Source organism: Melospiza melodia, chromosome 27 (genome assembly GCF_035770615.1).
Source record: "Melospiza melodia melodia isolate bMelMel2 chromosome 27, bMelMel2.pri, whole genome shotgun sequence".
In the NCBI taxonomy this organism is placed as follows: Eukaryota; Metazoa; Chordata; class Aves; order Passeriformes; family Passerellidae; genus Melospiza; species Melospiza melodia.
The window spans coordinates 5,628,871-5,650,614 of record NC_086220.1 but is presented as its reverse complement, the minus strand read 5'-3'; the positions used below and the strand labels follow the sequence as shown (position 1 = coordinate 5,650,614).

The 21,744-nt window shown below is 60.6% G+C and overlaps 1 protein-coding gene across 1 annotated transcript in view; it reads left to right on the top strand.

Annotated features, from left to right (window-relative positions):
• FOXO6 (forkhead box O6) overlaps positions 1-21,223 on the top strand; it is a 51,909-nt gene extending 30,686 nt beyond the window's left edge. The window contains exons 2-3 of the mRNA XM_063177282.1: positions 15,827-19,891; positions 19,973-21,223. Of these exons, the coding sequence (XP_063033352.1) occupies positions 15,827-17,245 (1,419 nt within the window). The 3' untranslated portion in view covers positions 17,246-19,891; positions 19,973-21,223. The remainder of the gene's footprint in view (positions 1-15,826; positions 19,892-19,972) is intronic.
• The last annotated feature ends 521 nt before the right edge of the window (positions 21,224-21,744 follow it).

Below are 21,744 nucleotides of genomic sequence, written 5' to 3'. Positions count from 1 at the left end.
AATAATGGAATGAAATGAGAGAGATAAATAAATAAACTCGAATTAAAACATTAAACATAAGGTCTCCCTCCAGCTGCTGCCCTGGAATTGGTGCCTCAATCCCCCAGTTTAAATATTGGGAACATCTTCCTGCAGGATGGGATGAGCCCTGCCCGTGACAGAGCTCAGCCCTCACTCTGCTCCCTGCAGGTGCCTCGTGGGTCTGCTCAGTGTGGGGAGCCATGGGCAGCTCAGGGATGGAGGAGCAGCAAGGCTTGGGCACCCCGTGCCTGCACACAGGGCTGGGCACCGTGCCTGGGCTTGTGGGCGCTCGGTGTTGCCAAGGGAAGAGCGCCAAGGGATGCTGGCAGGGCTCCAGGGCAGCTGGGGCTCTGCTGGGCACCCTGGGCTGACTGGTTTGGGCAGGAGGGCACTGGGGAGGTGGGTAAAGCACCCCAGGACAGGCTGGAGCTGATGGTGCCTTCAGGCCATGAGCCCATGCCAGCCCAGGGCAGCTCCCCATGCCCTGGGAGCAGCTGTGCCCTGTCCCACCCCATGGGGCATGTGCCCCTGTTGGGGAAGGTGAAACAGGAAAGCCTTGTAAATATGATTGCCTGGCAAAAGATTTTGAGAATATGGAAACTATAAGCGAGGTGGAAATGAAAGCAAGCTTTGAGATCCCTCAGTTACTGAACAACAGGAAAACAATGGCAGGGCCAGCTGAAGGTGATCCCCTTTGGATCAAACAATCCCCTCTGCTTGCAGACAGGCCCAAGGCTCAGAGCAGACCCTGCCAGCTTGGCAGAAGGGCCCAAAGAGGAGTTTTTAGGGTTTAAAATGTAACCCAGTGTGGGAATGTAATGATTCTTCTAGGCTGTATGGAAATGCTGTAGGATTTGTATCTTGTACTAGATTGGTTAGTGAGAATGAGAATATTCTAATTCTCAGAATTAGAATATTATAACACAGAAGATTTATGATATTGTAACAGGAACCTCGTGCTCTTACCCTTTTGCTCTCTTTACCTCTCTCCCCCTCTCTCCCCCTCTCTTCTCTCAGCCTGCTCTGAGCTGTGTTTGGCAGCTCCCAGCAGGGCCCTGCACCCAGGCCCTTTGCAATAAACCCCGAATTCCAAGACCAGAAGAAGATTTATTGTATTTTAACGGGAACCTCACCCTGTGATCCTCTCTTTTACTCTCTCATTCTCTCTTTCCCACTCTCTTTATCTCTCTCTCCCTCTTTGGGCCTGCTCTGGGCTGTGGCTGGCAGCTCCCAGCAGGGCCCTGCACCCAGGCCCTTTGCAATAACCCACAAGTTCCAGCCCTGGCTGCAGAGATCTCTGCTCTCTGTCCGTCCCAACCATCCTACCCCTGTCTCCCCTACACCCCCACTCCCTGTACACATCCTGGGGAGCCCAGACTCCCCTAAACCCCACGGGATGGGGGTTCAGAGCCCGGGCAGGGCAGGCTGGAGCCTGTTCCGATGCTGTCTCCAGCCGTGGCTGCAGAGCCAGGACATTCCCGTGTGCTCAGCCCTGCCCGGGGAATGTGTTTGGATGAAACCCGAGCCTGCAGTGCTTCCCCCGGATCCTGAGCTGTGCCCCGTGGGCTGGGCTGGGAAATGCTGCGGGGTAGATTCGGGGAGCCCTGCTGGCAGCCAGCCCCTCTCATGCACAGGATCCCTTGGGAGCAGCACCCAGGGGATCCAGACACCCCGTCCTGCTGAGCCCCTGGGCCAGAGGTGTCCTAAAAATCTTCCTTTTCCTATCCATCAGTGGGGCTGTGCCCTTTTCCCACCCTGTGCCTTTTCCCCCTCCATCAGTGAAGCTGTGCCCCTTTTCCTCCTCATCAGTGGGGCTGTGCCCCTTTTCCCACCCTGTGCCCCTTTTCCCCCCCATCAGTGGGGCTGTGCCCTTTTCCCACCCTGTGCCCTTTTCCCCCTCATCAGTGGGGCTGTGCCCCTTTTCCCACCCTGTGCCTTTTCCCCCTCCATCAGTGGAGCTGTGCCCCTTTTCCCCCCCATCAGTGGGGCTGTGCCCTTTTCCCACCCTGTGCCCTTTTCCCCCTCATCAGTGGGGCTGTGCCCCTTTTCCCACCCTGTGCCTTTTCCCCCTCCATCAGTGGAGCTGTGCCCCTTTTGCCCCCATCAGTGGGGCTGTGCCCTTTACCCACCCTGTGCCCTTTTCCCCCTCATCAGTGGGGCTGTGCCCTTTTCCCACCCTGTGCCCTTTTCCCACCCTGTGCCCTTTTCCCACCCTGTGCCCTTTCCCCCCCATCAGTGGGGCTGTGCCCACGAGCACAAAGGAGTTTGTTGGTGATATCAGGGCTCTGTGGGGCGATACCAGGGCTCTAGGTGATATCAGGGCTCTGTGGGGTGATACCAGGGCTCTAGGTGATATCAGGGCTCTGTGGGGTGATACCAGGGCTCTAGGTGATATCAGGGCTCTGTGGGGTCACACCAGAGATGCCTGTGGTGGCACCAGGGCTCAGCCTCAGGAGTGCTGGGCAGAGCTGTACCCGGTGGGTGCCCGGAGGCTGCTGGGTGCTGGCAGTGCCTGGGTGGCAATGGGGTGTGTGGGAGGGCTTGGGCACAGGGGGATTTTGAGCCCACACTTGGGCAGCTGCTGGGCGTGGGGGAAGGCTCCCCTCCTCATCCTCATCCTCATCCTCCTCCTGCCTTCCTCTCCTCCTGGCTGTGCTGGGAGTGAGCACAGGCTGTGGGACCCACCTGTCATTGGCAGGAGCAGAGGAATGGACAAAAAAGGGACAGCCGAGCCAGCAGGGGTGGCAGGGGACACGGGAGAGGGTCTAGGGGTGGGGGACACGAGGGGGGCTGTGACTGCAGGTGCCCTGTGCAGAGTGATGCCCATTGTGCTTTTGGGTGTGTGACACCCCTTGGCAGGCTGGGGACACCCCAGGCAGGGCCATGACCCCCCCAGGCTGCTGCAGGGCTGGGGGCTGTTCTTTCAGCCCCCTGGGATGGTTTTTACCTGTCCCCTGCCACACCTTTGCCTTTGGCTCCTGCCCAGCACCCAATGGGTGAACCCCCCGAGCTGTGGCTGCCACCCCAGGGCACAGCAGGGATGGGCTCCCCATCCCCTTCACCCCCTGGACCCTACACAGGACACAGGAGCCCTCCCAGCTGTGACCCCCTAAGAGCCTCCCCCTTGGGGAGACCCCAGGGTTGTGTGGGGCGTTCACAGAATCGTGGTTTGGCTTTGAAGGGACCTCAAAGCCCACCCAGTGCCACCCTTGCCATGGCAGGGACCCCTCCCACTGTCCCAGGTGCTCCAGCCCTGTCCAAGCTGGCCTTGGGCACTGCCAGGGATGGTTTGGAGGATTTTGGAAGGTTTCAGTGTGCCAGGGATGGTGTGGAGGGTTTTGGAGGGTGTCAGTGTGCCAGGGATGGTGTGGAGGGTTTTGGAGGGTTTCAGTGTGCCAGGGATGGTTTTGGAGGCTTTCAGTGTGCCAGGGATGGTGTGGAGGGTTTTGGAGGGTGTCAGTGTGCCAGGGATGGTGTGGAGGATTTTGGAGGGTGTCAGTGTGCCAGGGATGGTGTGGAGGGTTTTGGAGGGTTTTTCAGTGTGCCAGGGATGGTGTGGAGGGTTTTGGAGGGTGTCAGTGTGTGCTGGCATGGGGGGCTCTGCCTCGAGGGCTGCCTGGGGACAGCAGGGACAGCCCAGAGCCTGCCAGGGTGCCATGGGCTGGACCAGATGGACTCAGCCTCACCGCTGGCTGGAAACTGCCCCTTATTTCCAGAGCTGTTTTTAAAATAGTGCTTCTTGCCACGTTTCTGCACAGCAAATCCCCGTGGTGAGGATTTTCTCCCTTAGAGGCTTCACTGAACCCTCCCCTGCTCCACCCTCTGGGCTTGGAACCTGCAAAACTGCTACAAACATTTGTTTGCCTGAGCAGCTGGGATTTAAATTTTTTTAAATTATTATTATTTTTAATAAAACTGTTCCATGAAGGATCTCCCAGCCAAGGGTGGTGGGGATGTCCCTGCTGTCCTGGCCACTCCTCAGAGATGAGAGCCCCGAGTTCTCCCAAGCCTTTGCCATCTGTGCTTGCTGCTGGTGGGGTGAAATCTCTTGCAGGAGGAAATTCCTCCCTGGGAGGGTGGGCAGGCCCTGGCACAGAGCAGCTGTGGCTGCCCCTGGAGCCCTGGCAGTGCCCAAGGCCAGGCTGGGCATTGGGGCTGGCAGCACCTGGCACAGTGGCAGGTGTCCCTGGGCTGCAATCAGCTGCCATTGAAGATCCCTTCCCACCCAAACCACTCTGGCATTCACATTCCTGAACCAAGGATGGAAACCAGCACCAAAACCCATTGCAGCAAATGGAGAAAGGAAAGGAAAGAATGATTTCCTGGCTGGTTCCAGGTGCCCCCAGTGCCATTTGCCACAGGGGGTTTGTAGCCTGGCAAGACCTGGTTAGAGAGGTTTGGGCTGTGCCAGGGTGCCCAGAGCAGCTGTGGCTGCCCCTGGAGCCCTGGCAGTGCCCAAGGCCAGGCTGGAGCACCTGGGACAGTGGGATGGGATGGGATTTAAGGTCCCTTCGAAACCAAACCAGTTTGGGATTGTCTGACTGTGTTTGAGAAGGAAAAAGCCCCTTCCCATGCAGGGCACAGCTCAGAGGGACTGGGGGCACCCCTGGGGGGCTGCTCTGCAGGGCTCACTGAGGATGGGGGGCAGGAAGGGAACCCCCAGAGCAGAGTGTGGGGAACATGGGGGCAACACGGGGGGACATGGGGGGACATGGGGGGACAGGGAGATATGGGAGAACAATGGGGGGGATATGGGGGAATAGGTGGGGAGCACAGGGGGGACATGGAGAGAACAGGGGGGACATGGGGGACATGGCAGGGATATTGGGGGAACAGGGAGGGTACATGGGGACAACAAGGGGGGACACAGGGAGACATGGGGGAACAGGGGAAGAACATGGGGGCACACAGGGGGAACACGATGGGACGTGGAGGGACACGGGGGGAACAAGTGGGGACACAGGAGGACATGAGGGGACAAGGGAGGGATATGGGGGGAACAGGGAGAGAACAGGGGGGAACAGGAGGGGAACATGGGAACAAACAACAAGGGGGGACACGGGGGGGACACAAGGGGACGTGGGGAGATGCAAGAGGAACATGGGGAACACAGGGAAACAATGAGGGAACAGGGGAAGAACATGGGGGCACACAGGGGGAACACGGGGGGACATGGGGGGGATATGGGGGTACATGGGAGGGATATGGGGGTACATGGGGGGACATGGGGGGACATGGGAGGGATATGGGGGGAACACGGGGAGAGCAGGGGAAATAGGGAGGGAACGTGGGGACAACAAGAGGGGACACAGGGGAACATGGGCGGACCCAGGGGTCATGGAGGGACATGGAGGGACACAGGGGGACACAGGGGGACACAGGGGGACACGGGGAGACACGTGTGCCCCGGTGCTGTCTCCCTGCCCAGTACCTCGCTGGGACCAGCCCAGCTTGGAGGCAGCTCCAGGCTGGAAATCAGGCCAGCCCTCTTGGTACAGACAGGGCAGGATGAAGGTGAGGATGAGGATGGGGCTGGGGATAGGGATGGGGATGAGGGTGAGGATGAGGAGGGGCTGGACTCCTCGGCTCTGGGGCTCCTGCTGCTGCCCATCTCAGGGGGCTGTGTGGCTCAGTGAGCTATCAGGACGGTGACACAGGGATGACACACGCGGCTGTGTCCCTCCAGGTGACCCAGAGGTGATGTTTCATGGCACCACACCCTCCCACGGGTGTCTGAGCATCGCTGTGGCTCACGGGGTGCTGCTCCCCCCTTCCTCCCGCAGGAGGAGGAGGAGGAGGAGCGGGCGGTTTTCCTCCTGGGAACAGCCCCAGGGCTCAGCACCCTGCTCGGGGCACCTCCTGCATCCCTGCCGGGTGTCCCCGGGCTCCCAGCAGGGTTTGATGTGCCTGCCCTCGGGCTGGGAGCGCTCCGGGCTCTCTGAGCACAGCCACGAGTGCCTGGGGGCACTGGGACACCGCCGTCCCAGCGGGGACATCAAGCGGTGCCCGAGGAGAAGGGAGCGCTGCTGCTTTAATGATCTGGCTGCGGGGAGAACTCGGTGTGGCGGAAATTGAACCCAGGGGAGAAAATGCTGTAATTCCATGCAGAAATGGCACGGCGGCAGCTCGGGGTGGTTTACTGCAGCTGTTTTGGTGGGCAGCTCTGGGGTGTCATTAGAGCATTACGGGGTGACAAAGGGTCCCCCAAAGGGTCTGAGCTGCTGCAGGGGGGGTCTGGGTGGGCAGGGAGTGTTCAGGGTGGGTTTGTCCCCAAAGGAGGGGGATGATGCCAGGGGCACAGAGCTGGGATGGGCAGCACAGCTGGCGCCAGGCCCTGCCCTCTGGGATGGAGGTGGGCAGGGGTCCTGGCTGTGGGACTGATGGGGGAAGCACGGTGGGGATGGACAGAGAGCAGAGATCTCTGAGCCAGGGCTGGAACCTGTGGGTTATTGCAAAGGGCCTGGGTGCAGGGCCCTGCTGGGAGCTGCCAGCCACAGCCCAGAGCAGGCTGAGAGAAGAGAGGGGGAGAGAGGGTGAGAGGGTGAGAGAGTAAAAGGGGCAAGAGAGCAAAGTTCCCGTTCCAATACCATAAATCTTCTTCTGTGTTGAATATTCTCATTCTCACTAACCCATCATACCCAAAGAAGATACAAATCCTACAGCATTTCCACACAGCCTAGAAGAATCATTACATTCCCACACTGGGTTACATTTCAAACCCTAAAAACTCCTCTTTGGGCCCTTCTGCCAAGCTGGCAGGGTCTGCTCTGAGCCTTGGGCCTGTCTGCAAGCAGAGGGGATTGTTTGATCCAAAGGGGATCACCTTCAGCTGGCCCTGCCATTGTTTTCCAGTTGTTCAGTAACTGAGGGATCTCAAAGCTTGCTTTCATTTCAATCTCGCTTAGAGTTTCCATATTCTCAAAATCTTTTGCCAGGCAATCACATTTATAAGGCTTTCCTGTTTCACCTTCCCCAACACTGGCTGTGCCCTGCCAGCCCTGCAGTGGCACCTGCAGTGACCCCACAGCCAGGCAGGTTCCAGCACTGTGGGGCTGTGCCCCTGGTGCCAGGGCAGCTGCAGCTGTGTGCCCACAGCTCTGTGGGGCTCCTGCAGGAACTGGGGGAAGGCTGGGCTCTCCCCAAACATCACCAATCCCATTGGGGGATCCCCAGCTCCCCACACATCCCCCAGTCCCATAGGGGGGTCCCCAGCTCCCAACCCTGCCCCAGAGGGGATCCTGTGCCTGCTCGTTATCCTCAGCCCTGCTCTGATATAATGAGCCCTCTGGGGAGCCTGTGGGGCACCAGGGGGTGCTGGGGATTGGCAGGGCTGTGGTTCTGCACACAGGCTGCACAGGGATCACTGCCTTCCTCATCATCATCATCATCACCCCCTGTGTGTGCTACCCCCGGGCTCCTCTTCTGCCCCTCAGGTCACCCCTTGCTGCCCACAGACCTCGGGCTGGTGGGGCAGGACAGAGTTTGGGGGATGCTGTGGGGTGATGGGACCTGTGCCAGCTGTGCTGGACCAGCTCTGGTGGCCCCTCCTGTGCTGACCCAGCCTGGGAACGGCTGTGGCTGGAGAAGGTGTCACTCAGGGCAGCTTTGGGTCTGCTCTGGCCCCGTCAGGAGAAGCCCAAGGCAAGGGGGGGGTGTTTGTGCAGGCTGTGGGAGCTGGATTGACCAGGCAGGTGTTCCCCAGCACTGAAATCACTCAGTACCAGGCCTAATGCTGTGTCCGTCCATCCATCCATCCATCCATCCATCCATCCATCCATCCATCCATCCATCATCCATCCATCCATCCATCCATCCATCCCTCATCCCTCCATCCATCCATCCATCCATCCATCCATCCATCCATCCATCCATCATCCATCCATCCATCCATCCATCCATCCATCCATCCATCCATCCATCCCTCATCCCTCCATCCATCCATCCATCCATCCATCCATCCATCCATCCATCCATTATCCATCCATCCATCCATCCATCCATCCATCCATCCATCCATCCATCCATCCATCCATCCCTCATCCATCCATCCATCCATCCATCCATCCATCCATCCATCCCTCATCCATCCATCCATCCATCCATCCATCCATCCATCCATCCATCCATCTATCATCCATCCATCCATCCATCCATCCATCCATCCATCCATCCATCCATCCATCCATCCATCTATCATCCATCCATCATCCATCCATCCATCATCCATCATCCATCCATCCATCCATCATCCATCATCCATCCATCCATCCATCCATCCATCCCTCATCCATCCATCCATCCATCCATCCATCCATCCATCCATCCATCCATCCATCCATCCCTCATCCATCCATCCATCCATCCATCATCCATCCATCCATCATCCATCATCCATCCATCCATCCATCATCCATCATCCATCCATCCATCCATCCATCATCCATCCATCCATCATCCATCATCCATCCATCATCCATCATCCATCCATCCATCCATCATCCATCATCCATCCATCCATCCATCCATCATCCATCATCCATCATCCATCCATCATCCATCCATCCATCATCCATCCATCCATCCCTCATCCATCCATCCATCCATCCATCCATCCGTCCATCCATCCATCCATCCATCCATCCATCCCTCCATCCATCATCCATCCATCCATCCATCCATCCATCCATCCATCCATCCATCCATCCATCCATCCATCCATCCATCCATCCATCCATCCCCCATCCATCCATCCATCATCCATCCATCCATCCATCCATCCATCCATCCATCCATCCATCCATCCATCCATCCATCCATCCATCCATCCATGCATCCATCCATCGGGGTGGCGCACAGAGGGGTCAGGGGTGGCACAGGGGTGGCATACACTGGGGTCAAGGGGTTTTCAGGGGTGGCACACACAGGGTCCAGGGGTGCTCAGGGGTAGCACACAAAGGGTCCAGGGGTGTTCAGGGAGGGTTCAGGGGTGGCACACAGAGGGGTGGCACACAGAGGGGTGGCACACACAGGGTCTGGGGGTGTTCAGGGGTGGCACACACAGGGTCCGGGGGTGCTCAGGGCGGGTTCAGGCTGCAGCAGCCGTGCCCAGCTGTGCCGGGCTGAGCGCACACCCCGCGGGTGATTAGCGCTCCCTAATGAGCTGTCGGCGGCGCCGGGGGGAGGCGGGGATGCTCGGGCCGTGCCCCCCGGGCTCCTCGCGTGTCAGCCACCTGCCCCTCGCAGCTCTAATGGGCATTTGCTTCAATTAGCGGCGCGTCAGCCCCGCTCTGCTCAGCCCGAGCGCTGACCCGAACGCGCCGCCGCCGGCCAGACCCCGCGCCGGGGGGCGGCTGCTCCCCCTGCCCTGCTTCCCCCCGATTCCCCCTTCTCCTGCCTCCCCCAGCGCTGTCCCTGTCCTTGTCCCTGCCCCTGCTCCCTCTGTCTCCCCCTGATTCCCCCTGCCCTGCTTCCCTCTGCTTCTGCTCCCCCTGCCCTGCTTCCCCCCGATTCCCCCTTCTCCTGCCTCCCCCAGCCCTGTCCCTGTCCTTGTCCCTGCCCCTGCCTCCCCCTGTCCCTTCTCCTGCCTCCCCCTTCCCTGCTCCCCCTCCCCCTGTCCTCCCCCTGCCCCTGCCCTTTCTCCTGTCCCTGTCCCCATCTGTGTCCCTGTCCCCCTGTCCCTTTCCTTGTCCCTGTCCCTGCCCCTATTCCTGTCCCCCTGTCCCTGTCCCTTTCCTTGTCCCTGTCCCTGCCCCTATTCCTGTCCCCCTGTCCCTGTCCCTTTCCTTGTCCCTATCCCTCTCCCTGTCCCCCTTTCCCTGTCCCCCTGTCCCTATCCCCGTCCCTACCCCTGCCCCTTTCTCTGTCCCTGACCCCATCCCTGTCCCTGTCCCTGTGTCCCTGTCTCTGTGTCCCTGTCCCTGTGTCCCTGTCCCTTTCCTTGCCCCCGTCCCTACCCGTTGTCCCTGTCCCTCCTTCCTCCTGCCATCAGCGCTGAGCCCACACCAGATAACAACCAACGGGCTGCTTGGCTGGGTGGCCCAGCAGCCTGGACAGACAGACAGACAGACAGACAGACCTCTGAGACCAGGTGTGGGGAGCAGCTGGGGTTGAGTTTGGCGTGGAAAACACGTGGTGCTGGGCATAGGGGAGGGGTGGCAGCTCGGTGGGGACAGCACAGGGTGCAGGGATGTGCCAGGCATGGGGAGGGCCCCAGAGCGCCTGGTTTGCTCTCCCCTCTCTGCCCAGGGCCTGCTCCTGTTCTTGCACTCCTTTCCCCCCACCCTGCTCTCCTCGGGGCACGCAGGGGAGAGCTCAGCCCCACTCCCTGCACCCCAACACTCGTGGGCACCCCAAGGCTGGGGTGGGCATGGGCAGTGCCCGTCCTGGGCTTGGTACCCGTGTGGGTGGCTCATTTTGGGGTCCGAGGTTCATCTCAGGGTCAATGCTTGTTTTGGGGTCCGAGGTTCATCTCGAGGGTCAATGCTCATTTTGGGGCCTGGGGTTCATCTCGAGGGTCAATGCTCATTTTGGGCTCCGAGGTTCATCTCAGGGTCAATGCTCATTTTGGGGTCTGAGGTTGGTCTCGGGGGTCAATGCTCATTTTGGGGTCTGAGGTTGGTCTCGGGGGTCAATGCTCATTTTGGGGTCAATGCTCGTCTTGGGGGGTCAATGCTCATTTTGGGGCCCGGGGTTCATCTCGGGGCTCGATGCTCATTTCGGAGCCTGAGCTTAATCTCGGGGGCCAATGCTCATTTTGGGGTCTGAGGTTCATCTCAGGGGTCAATGATTGTTTTGGGGTCCGGGGTTCATCTCGGCTCGATGCTCATTTCGGGGTCTCAGGTTGGTCTCGGGGTCAATGCTCATTTTGGGCTCCGGGGTTCGTCTCGAGGGTCAATGCTCATTTTGGGGTCTGAGGTTCATCTCAGGGGTCAATGCTCATTTTGGGGTCCGGGGTTCATCTCAGGGGTCAATGCTCATTTTGGGCTCCGGGGTTCATCTCGGCTCGATGCTCATTTCGGGGTCTCAGGTTGGTCTCGGGGGTCAATGCTCGTTTTGGGCTCCGGGGTTCATCTCGGGGCTCGATGCTCGTTTCGGGAGCCCGGCCTCGGGGGATGAAGCTCCCCCGCAGCACCGTTGTCATCCTCACCGTCTCTGCCAGCTGCCCATTGACAGTCGAGGCACTCTCGCGCACAATGGGTCCGGCTAATCCCGTTACAATGGCACTAATTGCTAATCAGACCGATTTCACGCTGCCGGCTCCCCTGACAATGAGGCTCGCCGGAGGAGGGCTCCGGGGGGGGCGAGGGGCTCTGTGGGTGCCCGCAGCCCCCCTCCGGCCCCGCAGACGGGCGCCGCCCTGGCACCGGGGTCTTCCAGCCTGGCACAGCCTTCGGCAGCTGGCACGGCCTGGCACGGGCTCAGCCGCGTCCTGCCCTGGTGCCAGCCAGGCCGGGCAGGGGGTCCGGCGCACCTGCAGCCCCGGGGCCACCTCCAGCCCGCCCTTGTGCTCCACAGAGCGTCCCGGTGCCCTCGGCTGAGCTGCGGGGCCGGGCGGGGGGCCGCGGTGTGGGTGTCACCCTGGCATGGGCTGGGTGTCACCCCTAGCACAGGCTGGGTGTCATCCCGGCCCGATCTGGGCGTCACCCCTGTCACAGGCTGTGTGTCACCCCTGTCATAGGCTGGGTGTCACCCCTGTCATGGGCTGGCTGTCACCCCCAGTACAGGTTGTGTGTCACCCCTAGCACAGGCTGTGTGTCACCCCTGTCACAGGCTGTGTGTCACCCCCAGTACAGGTTGTGTGTCACCCCTAGCACGGGCTGTATGTCACCCCCAGTACAGGTTGTGTGTCACCCCTAGCACAGGCTGGGTGTCACCCCCAGTACAGGTTGGGTGTCACCCCTAGCACAGGCTGGGTGTCACCCCCAGTACAGGTTGGGTGTCACCCTTGGCAGGGGCTGGGTGTCACCCCTAGCACGGGCTGTGTGTCACCCCTGGCAGGGGCTGGGTGTCACCTCTAGCTCTGAGCCCAGACTGATGCCCTTGCCCAGTGCTGTTTGGGGTTTGGGCACCGGGGGCTGTGGGGCAGGATTAGCAGTGAGGGGCTGAGCCACAGGGATGGGCAGGGGTGACAGGGGGACAGGCAGGGTGGCACAGCGGGGCACAGAGCACGGCCAGCCCTGCAGTGGTGCTGCAAGAAGCGATGCAGGGCAGGGAGTGGTGCCGAGCGTGTCGGGGTGCTAATGAGGAGAGAGCCGGGTGTGCTGCACCTTGCACTTAATTGCTGCTGGCTTCTGGCTCCTAATGAAGCTCGGCTGCGGGAGAAGCAGCAGCCTCTCCTCGTCTCCTGTGCCTCGGGCAGCCTGACCCTGCCAGCCCTGTGCCCTGCCTCGGGCAGTGCGGGGTGCCCTGTGCTCCCTCTGCGCTGGGAGGATGCTGAATGTCCCCCCCGTGCAGCTGTGACGTGCCCAGAGCCCATCCCCTGTCCCTGTGCTCTGCATGGCAGCTCCAGCCCTGCTGCTGCATCTCCTGCCTGCTGTGCTGGGCAGGCTGGCAGTGCTGCCAGGGAGGGACTGTGGCTGTGCCAGGGCCCAGCAGGGACTGGGCATCACTCCTGCAAGCCCAGTTTGGCATCCCCAGCTCCTGCCAGGGCCCAGCAGGGACTGGGCATCACTGCTGCAAGCCCAGTTTGGCATCCCCAGCTCCCCACTGTCTGTGGGCGCAGGGCAGCACCATGGGGCTGAGCTGGGTGGTGGCCTGGCCCTGCCAGACAGTGACAACCATTGCTGTGCTTCAGTCCCTGCTGCTTGGATGGTGGCTGGGTCCTGGATGGGAGTTTGGATCATCCTGTCCAATGCTGGATAAGATGGGAGTTTGGTCGTGGATGGGAGTTTGGATCATCCTGTGGCTTAAGGAGAGCTGCCAGAGGGGTCAGGGGGATTTTCCCTGCCAGGAACGGTGGCTGGGCCCTGGATGGGAGCTTGGATCCTCCATTCCAATGATGGACAGGATGGGAGTTTGGTCCTGGATGGGATGGGAGTTTGGATCACCCTGTGGTTTAGGGAGAGCTGCTGGAAGGGTCAGGGGCACTCTCCCTGCTGGGAACGGTGGCTGGGTCCTGGATGGGAGTTTGGATCATCCTCTCCAATGATGGATAAGATGGGAGTTTGGTCCTGGATGGGATGGGAGTTTGGATCATCCTGTGGCTTAAGGAGAGCTGCCAGAGGGGTCAGGGGGATTTTCCCTGCCAGGGCTTGACTTGCTCTGCTGGAAGGTGGTGAGCCCTGCTTGGGCAGCTGTGTCCAACCACCCCCTGGGCGCCCTCCCCAGCCGTGCAGGAAGGGGTTAATGGCTGGCCCATACCTGCAGTTGCATTTTAAAGATGTGAAATTAAAGCCCGTAATTTATTCTCCCCACACACGAAGGAGCAATTAGTTCTAAACACGGCTTAATCAGTCAGTGCGAGATTGATTTCTGTAGACTTGGATTTGGTGGCTGCTGGCGAGGAGCCAGCCTGGGAGCAATCTCCAAATAAATGAAGTGCAGAGAAGTAAGCCATTACATAATATGATAGATGAGGCTGGAGCTCACTTGCCTCTTCATTAGTATTCCACTGTACACCACAGCAGCACCAAACTTTCTCCCCTCTTCCTCCTCCTCCTGCTCCTCCTGCTCCTCCTCGTCCTTCTTCCCCTCCTGCAGCTGGGAAGGGGCTGGGGAGGAGCCTCCAGCAGCCCCTGGCCAGCCCTGAGCCTTTGGGCAGAGCTGGGGAAGGGTCTCAGTGCTGCAGACTCTTCCCTGGGCTCTGCACATTGGCTTTTTCTCCTGGGGAAACTGAGGCACAGGGAGCTGGGGTGGCATCCCTTGAGATGCATGTCAGCAGCGAGAGGCAGGTGACAGAGAACCCCAGGGTGGTTTGGGCTGGAAGGGACCTCAAAGCCCATCCCATCCCATCCCATCCCATCCCTGCCATGGCAGGGACACCTCCCACTGTGCCAGGGGCTCCAGCCTGGCCTTGGGCTCTGCCAGGGCTCCAGGGGCAGCCACAGCTGCTCTGGGCACCCTGGCACAGCCCAAACCTCTCTAACCAGGCCTTGCCAGGCTACAAACCCCCTGTGGCAAATGGCACTGGGGGCACCTGGAACCAGCCAGGAAATCATTCTTTCCTTTCCTTTCTCCATTTGCTGCAGTGGGTTTTGGTGCTGGTTTCCATCCTTGGTTCAGGAATGTGAATGCCAGAGTGGTTTGGGTGGGAAGGGATCTTCAATGGCAGCTGATTGCAGCCCAGGGACACCTGCCACTGTGCCAGGTGCTGCCAGCCCCAATGCCCAGCCTGGCCTTGGGCACTGCCAGGGCTCCAGGGGCAGCCACAGCTGCTCTGGCAATTCCAGCCCAGCCCCTGCCCACCCTGCCAGGGAACAATTCCCAATTGCCAAGATCCCATCCAGCCCTGCCCTCTGGCACTGGCAGCCATTCCCTGCCTCATGTCCCTCCATCCTTGTCCCCAGTCCCTCTGCAGCTCTCCTGGAGCCCCTTCAGGCCCTGCATGGGCTCTGAGCTCTGCCTGGAGCCTTCTCCTCTCCAGGGCAGCACCACCAGCTCTCCCAGCCTGGCTCCAGAGGGGCTCCAGCCCTGCAGCAGCTCCACGGGCTCCTCTGGAGCAGCTTTAACAGGTCCATGTCCCTGCTGTGCTGGGGATGGCAGGGCTGGAGACAGCTCTGCAGATGGGATCTCACAAGAGCCAAGGGGAGGAATCCCCCGCTTGCCCTGCTGGCCTCAGAGGCATTTGGGGACAAGGTCTCACATGGTGCTAACAGGTTGTTTAGGGCTGTGATGGTGCTGATGTGCCCTGCACAGGGCAGGTGTCGGTGCTGAGGGTGGAGGGGAGCACATCAGGAGTGATGCCAGGCAGGGGAAAGGGCTTGGAGTCGCCTCCAAAGGGATCCCCTCTGTCTGTGGAGCTGGTGGGGAGCGGGCTGGGATCTCCACAGAGGTGCTGGCTGTGCTGGGAGCATCCTGTGGGATGTGCTGGGAGCATCCTGTGGGATGTGCTGGGAGCATCCTGTGGGATGTGCTGGCTGCGTGGTGTCCTTGGGCTGGGAGGGATGGCCAGAGAAGCCCTGGGCCTGTGCGTGGTCCTGACCCCATCACTGCATTGTGGCCTCTTCACCCTGTCCCTCTGCTGCCTCCTGCCAGGGAAGGAAGGTCCCCTTGGTGCTCCCCTGGCTGCTGTGGGTCCCTGGGACCTGCTGTGGCAGGAACTGTGCCCCAGACAGAGCTGGGAGGTGCAGCAAGGGGCTGTGACCTGCGGGATGTGGGGGGGGACCTGCCAGCCAAGCTCTCCCAGCTCCAAACCCTCAGCTCTGGGGGATGGAGCCCAGGTGGGTCCCTGGGAGCTGCCACGGCAGGAATTGTGCCACAGACAGAGCTGGGAGGGAGGGACGGCGAAGCCCTGGGCCTGTGTGTTGTCCTGACCCCATCACTGCATTCGTTCCCTCTTCACCTTGTCCCTCTGCAGGCTCCTGCAGGGAAGGTGGCCCCTGGGAGCTGCCATGGCTGCCGTGGGTCCCTGGCAGCTGCCACGGCAGGAATTGTGCCCCAGACAGAGCTGGGAGGTGCAGCAAGGGGCTGTGGCCTGTGGGACGTGGGAGGGACCCACTAGCTGAGCTCTCCCAGCCCCAAACCCTCAGCTCTGGGCGATGGACCCCAAGTGTCCCGCGGTGTCCCACAGTGCCCCGTGGGTGTCCCTTTCCTTCGGGGTGCCCTCCCTGCTGCTGACCCCGCCCCTGTCCTTGCTGTCCCCTTGCAGAATTCCATCCGGCACAACCTGTCCCTGCACACGCGCTTCATCCGCGTGCAGAACGAGGGCACGGGCAAGAGCTCCTGGTGGATGCTGAACCCCGAGGGCGGCAAGACGGGCAAGACGCCGCGGCGGCGCGCCGTGTCCATGGACAACAACAGCAAGTTCCTGCGCATCAAGGGCAAGGCCAGCAAGAAGAAGCAGCTGCAGGTGACGCAGGAGCGCGGCGAGGACAGCCCGTCCTCCCAGCAGCCCAAGTGGTCGGAGAGCCCCGCGTCCCACGCCAGCGACGAGTACGACGCCTGGGCGGACTTCAGGACGCGGGCCAGCTCCACGGCCAGCACGCTGAGCGGGCGCCTCTCGCCCATCATGGCCAACCACGAGCCGGACGAGCTGGAGGAGGACGACGGCACCCCCTCGTCGCCGCTGATGTACCCCAGCCCTTCCAGCACCATGTCTCCTTCCCTGAGCGCCCGCTGCTCCGTGGAGCTGCCCCGGCTGACCGACCTGACCGGCACCATCAGCCTGAACGAGAGCCTGGGGGAGAGCATGCTGGAGGACCTGCAGGACGGCTACAGCATGAGCCCCTCGCAGCAGCTCCCCCCGGCCGCCCTGCGGCAGAGGAGCTCCAGCTTCACCTTCAACTCCAAGTGCTCCAGCATGGGGGCCGCCTCCAACACCTACTGCGGGACCATCTACAGCCAGCCGGCCATGGGCCTCATGCGGCGCCTGCCCATGCAGACCATCCAGGAGAACAAGCAGGCCACCTTCTCGCCCGCCAGCTCCTACAGGAACGCCTCGCTGCAGGACCTGCTCTCCTCCATCTCCTACGCGCACAAGGAGAGCATGGTCCCGGGGGAGCTGCCCCCGCTGCCGCAGGCCAGCCCCATGGTGCCGGCCCGTGGCCACAGACACAACCCGCTGCTGTGCGGGGCTGGAGAGCAGGCCCTGTCCTCCTACCCGCCCCACCCGGGCTCTCTGATGAAGAGCAACGCCCTGTACCACCCGTCACCAGCCGGCCACCACCCTGCGGTCAGCACCAGTGCCTTAGCCAATCCTGTCAGCCTTATGAGCCTGCCCAGTGAGTCGTGCAGCATGACGGCCGTGCCGCACCACCACGGGCACCTGCATCCCTACGCCAATAGCCAAGGGGCACACATGAGCCTGCTGGATTCGCTGCAGGGCCCCTACCCGGGGGCCGTCCACCCGCCCGTGTTGGGCCAGGACAGGTTCCCAGCAGACCTGGACCTGGACATGTTCAACGGGAGCCTGGAGTGCGACGTGGAGTCCATCATCCTCAATGACTTTATGGACAGCGATGAGATGGATTTCAACTTCGACTCGGCGCTCCCGCCGCAGAACGGGCTCAACGTGCCCGCGCTGCCCGGGGGCCCGCAGCCCACGAACCAGAGCTGGGTGCCCGGGTGACCCTGCCCCTGCTCGGGCTCGCCACCGGGAAGCCACCAGGGGAACATTGAGACTCACTGTTTTTTTTTTCCTTTCTCTTCTGCCTTTGTTTGTTGAGATAGGCGAGAGCCATCGGTCTGAGCTTAAGGTCGAACACGAAACACAAACCGGAGGGTGAAATGTTGAGATGGGGGAGGACGCCCAGCCCCAGGTGTGCCAGGTCCTGCCAGCATCCTCTGGAGGACACAGGGCAGGTGGGAGGGAGAGGCAGCTGGAGCCAGGCAGATCCAGGGTGGTGGCAGGAAGGGAAAGCCTTTCTAGACAGTCCCAGTGCCCCATGGTGCCAGTTGGGTTTGTCCTTGGGCTGGGGGACAGAGTGGTGGTGGCTGGTGCTGTGGGACCCCTGGGGAAGACCTCTTCTCTGAGCCACCTTGGGAAATGAGTCCTCTGGGCAGAAGTGTCAGGAGTGGGGACCCTGCCCCAGGGCAAGGAGGGGCTCGTGGCCTCTCAATCCTGGTGGAGATGGGAGCTCTGCTGAGCCCACCCCCCAGGGCAGCTCTGCTGGGTGTCCTGGTGGCTGCAGGCAGGGTTCCTGGCCGAGCAGTGAGCAGGGGGTGGTGATGGTGTGCAGCCAGCAGCTCTGGAGCAGCCCCTGGCAGCCCTTGGGGGTGCAGGAGAAGCTGCAGCCCCTGCCCAGAGCAGGCTGGGCACGCTCCAGGGGGTCCTGGTGGCAATGAGGGACCCCTGGGCTGGCACTGAGGGACCCCTGGGCTGGAGGCTCAGGGGCAGCTCGCAGGGGCGGGGAGGGGGAAGTATTTATTTGATTTCATGCACTCTTTTGCCATTGAGTTTTTGCATTGGAAGGAAGAAAAGGGTCGAGCTTAGGGAGAGGAGAGAGGCCGTGGGCGATGTGTCCCATCACATGGGACACACACATGTGTCCCATCACATGTGTCCCACAAGATGGCTCATCTTGGCTTGGCTGGTGGCTGTGTCCCATCACATGGCTCATCCTGGCTTGGCCGTGGGGGTGTTGGATGTTGGGGTGGAAGCTGGGGGCTGTGCTGTGGGCCACCCTCCAGGAGGGGCTCTGTGTGTGTGAGGAGGGAGGGATGTGGTGGCCCAGGCCTCTGGATGCAGCGTGGGGTCCATCCTGCTCCAAGCTGGGGTGACCCACATTGCTCAGGGAGGTGCCACGGGGGCTCCTGGGGGGTCAGTGCCACCAGGGCTCTCACTGCCCACCCCTGGGGTGCCAGGAGCTGTCAGCAAGAGGGGTGCACCCACCTGCCAGGGGCTGGGGCTCCGTGGGGGTGAGGACCACAACTCACACACGGTCCTGCTGTGTGTCAGGACCCCAGACTGACCCCACTCTGTGGGGCAGGAGAGGGCCAGGGGTGTCCCAGCCATTCCACACGGCTGCCAGGAGCAGCAGGGTTGGGAGGGGGTCAGGCTGGTGAGCGCCTGGTCTGGAGAGGATGGAGGGGCTGGGAGGAGGAGCTGGGAGCTGCTGCTGTGTCCTGTGGGGTCTCTGCTCAGCTTTTCTGCTCCTGGGCACCACAGGCTCTGTGTGACCCCCGGGCCCTGGTCAGTGCACAGAACCAGCACATTTTCCCAGCCCAGCTCTTCCTTCCCCAGAGCTGGGTCCCAGCCAGCCACAGGGACAGTGTCAGGGAATGGGGACCCATGGGTGGCACCTCCTGCTCCTCTCCTGACCCACAAGGCTGTGACAGAGGAGCCCAGTGTGCCACTGCCACCTTCACCCAGGGCACACGGCAGGCACGGTCTCTAAAGACATCCTTTACAAGTTAATTAATTATGTTTACATTATTTGATCATGTACAGAATTTAATATATTCTATTATATATAATCTTTCTTGAATGCTTTTTTTTAAGAAAAGGATTATTTGGTCAGGATCATTACCGCATTCCTTTTATAAACACCACCTCTCCTTTCAGGCATCTTTCAAATCCTTGGAAACTGATTGCAAATGGCTCTTTAACCCCTGAACCCCCAGTTCAGCACATGGTGAGAGGGACCCAGAGGCAGGAGCAAACTGGGGCCTCTGCCCCCCAGGAATGGGAGAAAGGGATGGAGTCCTGGGTTCTCCAGGTGTCTGATCTCTAGGAATGGGAGAAAGGGATGGAGTCCTGGGTCCTCCAGGTGTCTGATCTCTAGGAATGGGAGAAAGGGATGGAGTCCTGGGTCCTCCAGGTGTCTGCCCCCCAGGAATGGGAGAAAGGGATGGAGTCCTGGCTTTTCCAGGCATCTGCCCCCCAGGAATGGGAGACAGGGATGGAGTCCTGGGTCCTCCAGGTGTCTGATCTCTAGGAATGGGAGACAGGGATGGAGTCCTGGGTTCTCCAGGTGTCTGATCTCCAGGAATGGGAGAAAGCGAAGGGCTCCTGGTTCTTCTAGGTATCTGCCCTCCAGGCACAGATCCAGCAGCACACCAGCATGCCGAGCAGCACTCGGGCAGTTGGAGATGGGATTCTCCCATGCTGGGGTCCCTGAGTCCCCTCCGGTGTCACAGACACTGGCTGGCCATCAGTGTGATGGGGGAGCCACCCCAACAGCAGGAGGGAAGTGTCCCCTTGTCCCCAGAACAGGAGGGAAGTGTCTCCTTGTCTCCAGCAGCAGGAGGGAAGTGTCCCCAGCACTGGAGGGAGGTGTCCCCTTAGTGCAATACAACATCTCTTTGTCCCCGGCACAGGAGGGAAGTGTCCCCGTGTCCCCAGCACTGGAGGGAGGTGTCCCCTTAGTGCAGTACAACATCCCCTTGTCCCCAGCACAGGAGGGAAGTGTCCCTTTGTCCCCAAACTGCAGGAGAGAAGTGTCTCTGTGTCCCCAGCAGCAGGAGGGAGGTGTCCCCTTGTCCCCAGCAGCAGGAGGGGAGTGTCTCTTTGTACCCAGAACAGGAGAGAAGTGTCCCCAGGAGCAGGAGGGGAGTGTCCCCTTAGTGCAGTACAACATCCCCGTGTCCCCAGCACTGGAGGGAAGTGTCCCTTTGTCCCCAAACTGCAGGAGAGAAGTGTCCCTGTGTTCCCAGCAGCAGGAGGGGAGTGTCTCTTTGTACCCAGAACAGGAGGGAGGTGTCCCCAGGAGCAGGAGGGGACAATACAACATCCCCTTGTCCCCAGGAGCAGGAGGGGAGTGTCCCCTTAGTGCAGTACAACATCCCCTTGTCCCCAGCACAGGAGGGGAGTGTCTCTTGTCCCCAGCACTGCAGGGAGCTGTCCCCGTGCCCGCCGTGCCGCCCCGTGCCCCTGCCCCGCTGCGTGGGCACGGCCCCTGGCCAAGCTGTGTCGTGGTTCGTGACCGTGGGGTTGTCGTGTGTGCGGTGCAGTCGTGTTGGTAACGTCAGTCCGTCAGTCAGTCAGTCAGTCAGTCAGTCAGTCAGTCAGTGGTGTGTTCAGTGCCCTGCGGGGCGAGGGGCGGCTATGGGCACCCCCGGGGGGGCTGCAGGGCTGGGTGGCACAGCTGGCCCTGCCACAGAGCGCCAGGGCAGGTGGGGCTGTGTGTCCGGGTGGGTGCTGGTGATGGACTGGGGGTGGCTAGCATGGCTGTGCCCCCCTGTGACTGTCGCTGTGGGGAAGGGGGCACCCTCCAGGGCTTTGTGTCACTGCCTGATGCTCTGAGTTCCCTCTCTGCAATCAGCCACCCCACATCCCACCTCACTGACCTCCATCCTCTCCATCAGCCATTCCCCTCTGGGACCAGGAGCTCCCTCCCTGCTCCCACCCTGCCCTGCCTGGAGCCAGTGTGGGGGGACACCCAGGACCCCCCAGTTTGCTTCCCCTGGCGGTTTTGGGCCCGTTTCCCTCGTATTTATAACTGTACAGACTGGGGGGGAGGGTCTCATCTCTCACACACATTTATTGTAGGCAATGGTAACTTTCTTGGTTGTGCTATTAGAGTTTGTGTATGTGGCAATGTAAAGAACTGTGTATAGTGCATTGTACAGCATATTTTCATGAATAAAATTGTTTTAAATATTACAAGGTGGGGCTGCTGCTGCTGTCAGTGCTTGTGTGTGTGGGCTGAAAGGGGGAATGGTGCCCCCAAGGAAACTGGGGAACATGGGAGAGTTACCAAGGGGAAAATGGGGTTTTGGTGGAACTGAGCTTGCACCCAGAGCATGGGGATGGTCGGGCTGTGGAGGTCATAGAACCACAGAATCATCATAGAAAAGGAGACTCAGGGGTGCCCTCATCACTCTCTGCAACTCCTGAAAAGGTTTTTCACAGAAAGGTGATAAAGTTCTGGAATGTTCTGCCCAGGGAGGTGGTGGAGTCCCCATCCCTGGGGTGTTTAACAAAGCCTGGATGTGGCACTGGGTGCCAGGGTTGAGTTGAGGGGTTGGGGCTGGGTTGGACTCAATGAGCTTGAAGGTCTCTTCCAACCCAGTGATTCTGGGAATTCTGGGTAGAACATTCCAGAACTTTATCACCCTTTCTGTAAAATCCTTTTCCTGATATCCAGCCTGTATTTCCCTTGGGGCAGCTCCAGGCTGTGTGCTCTG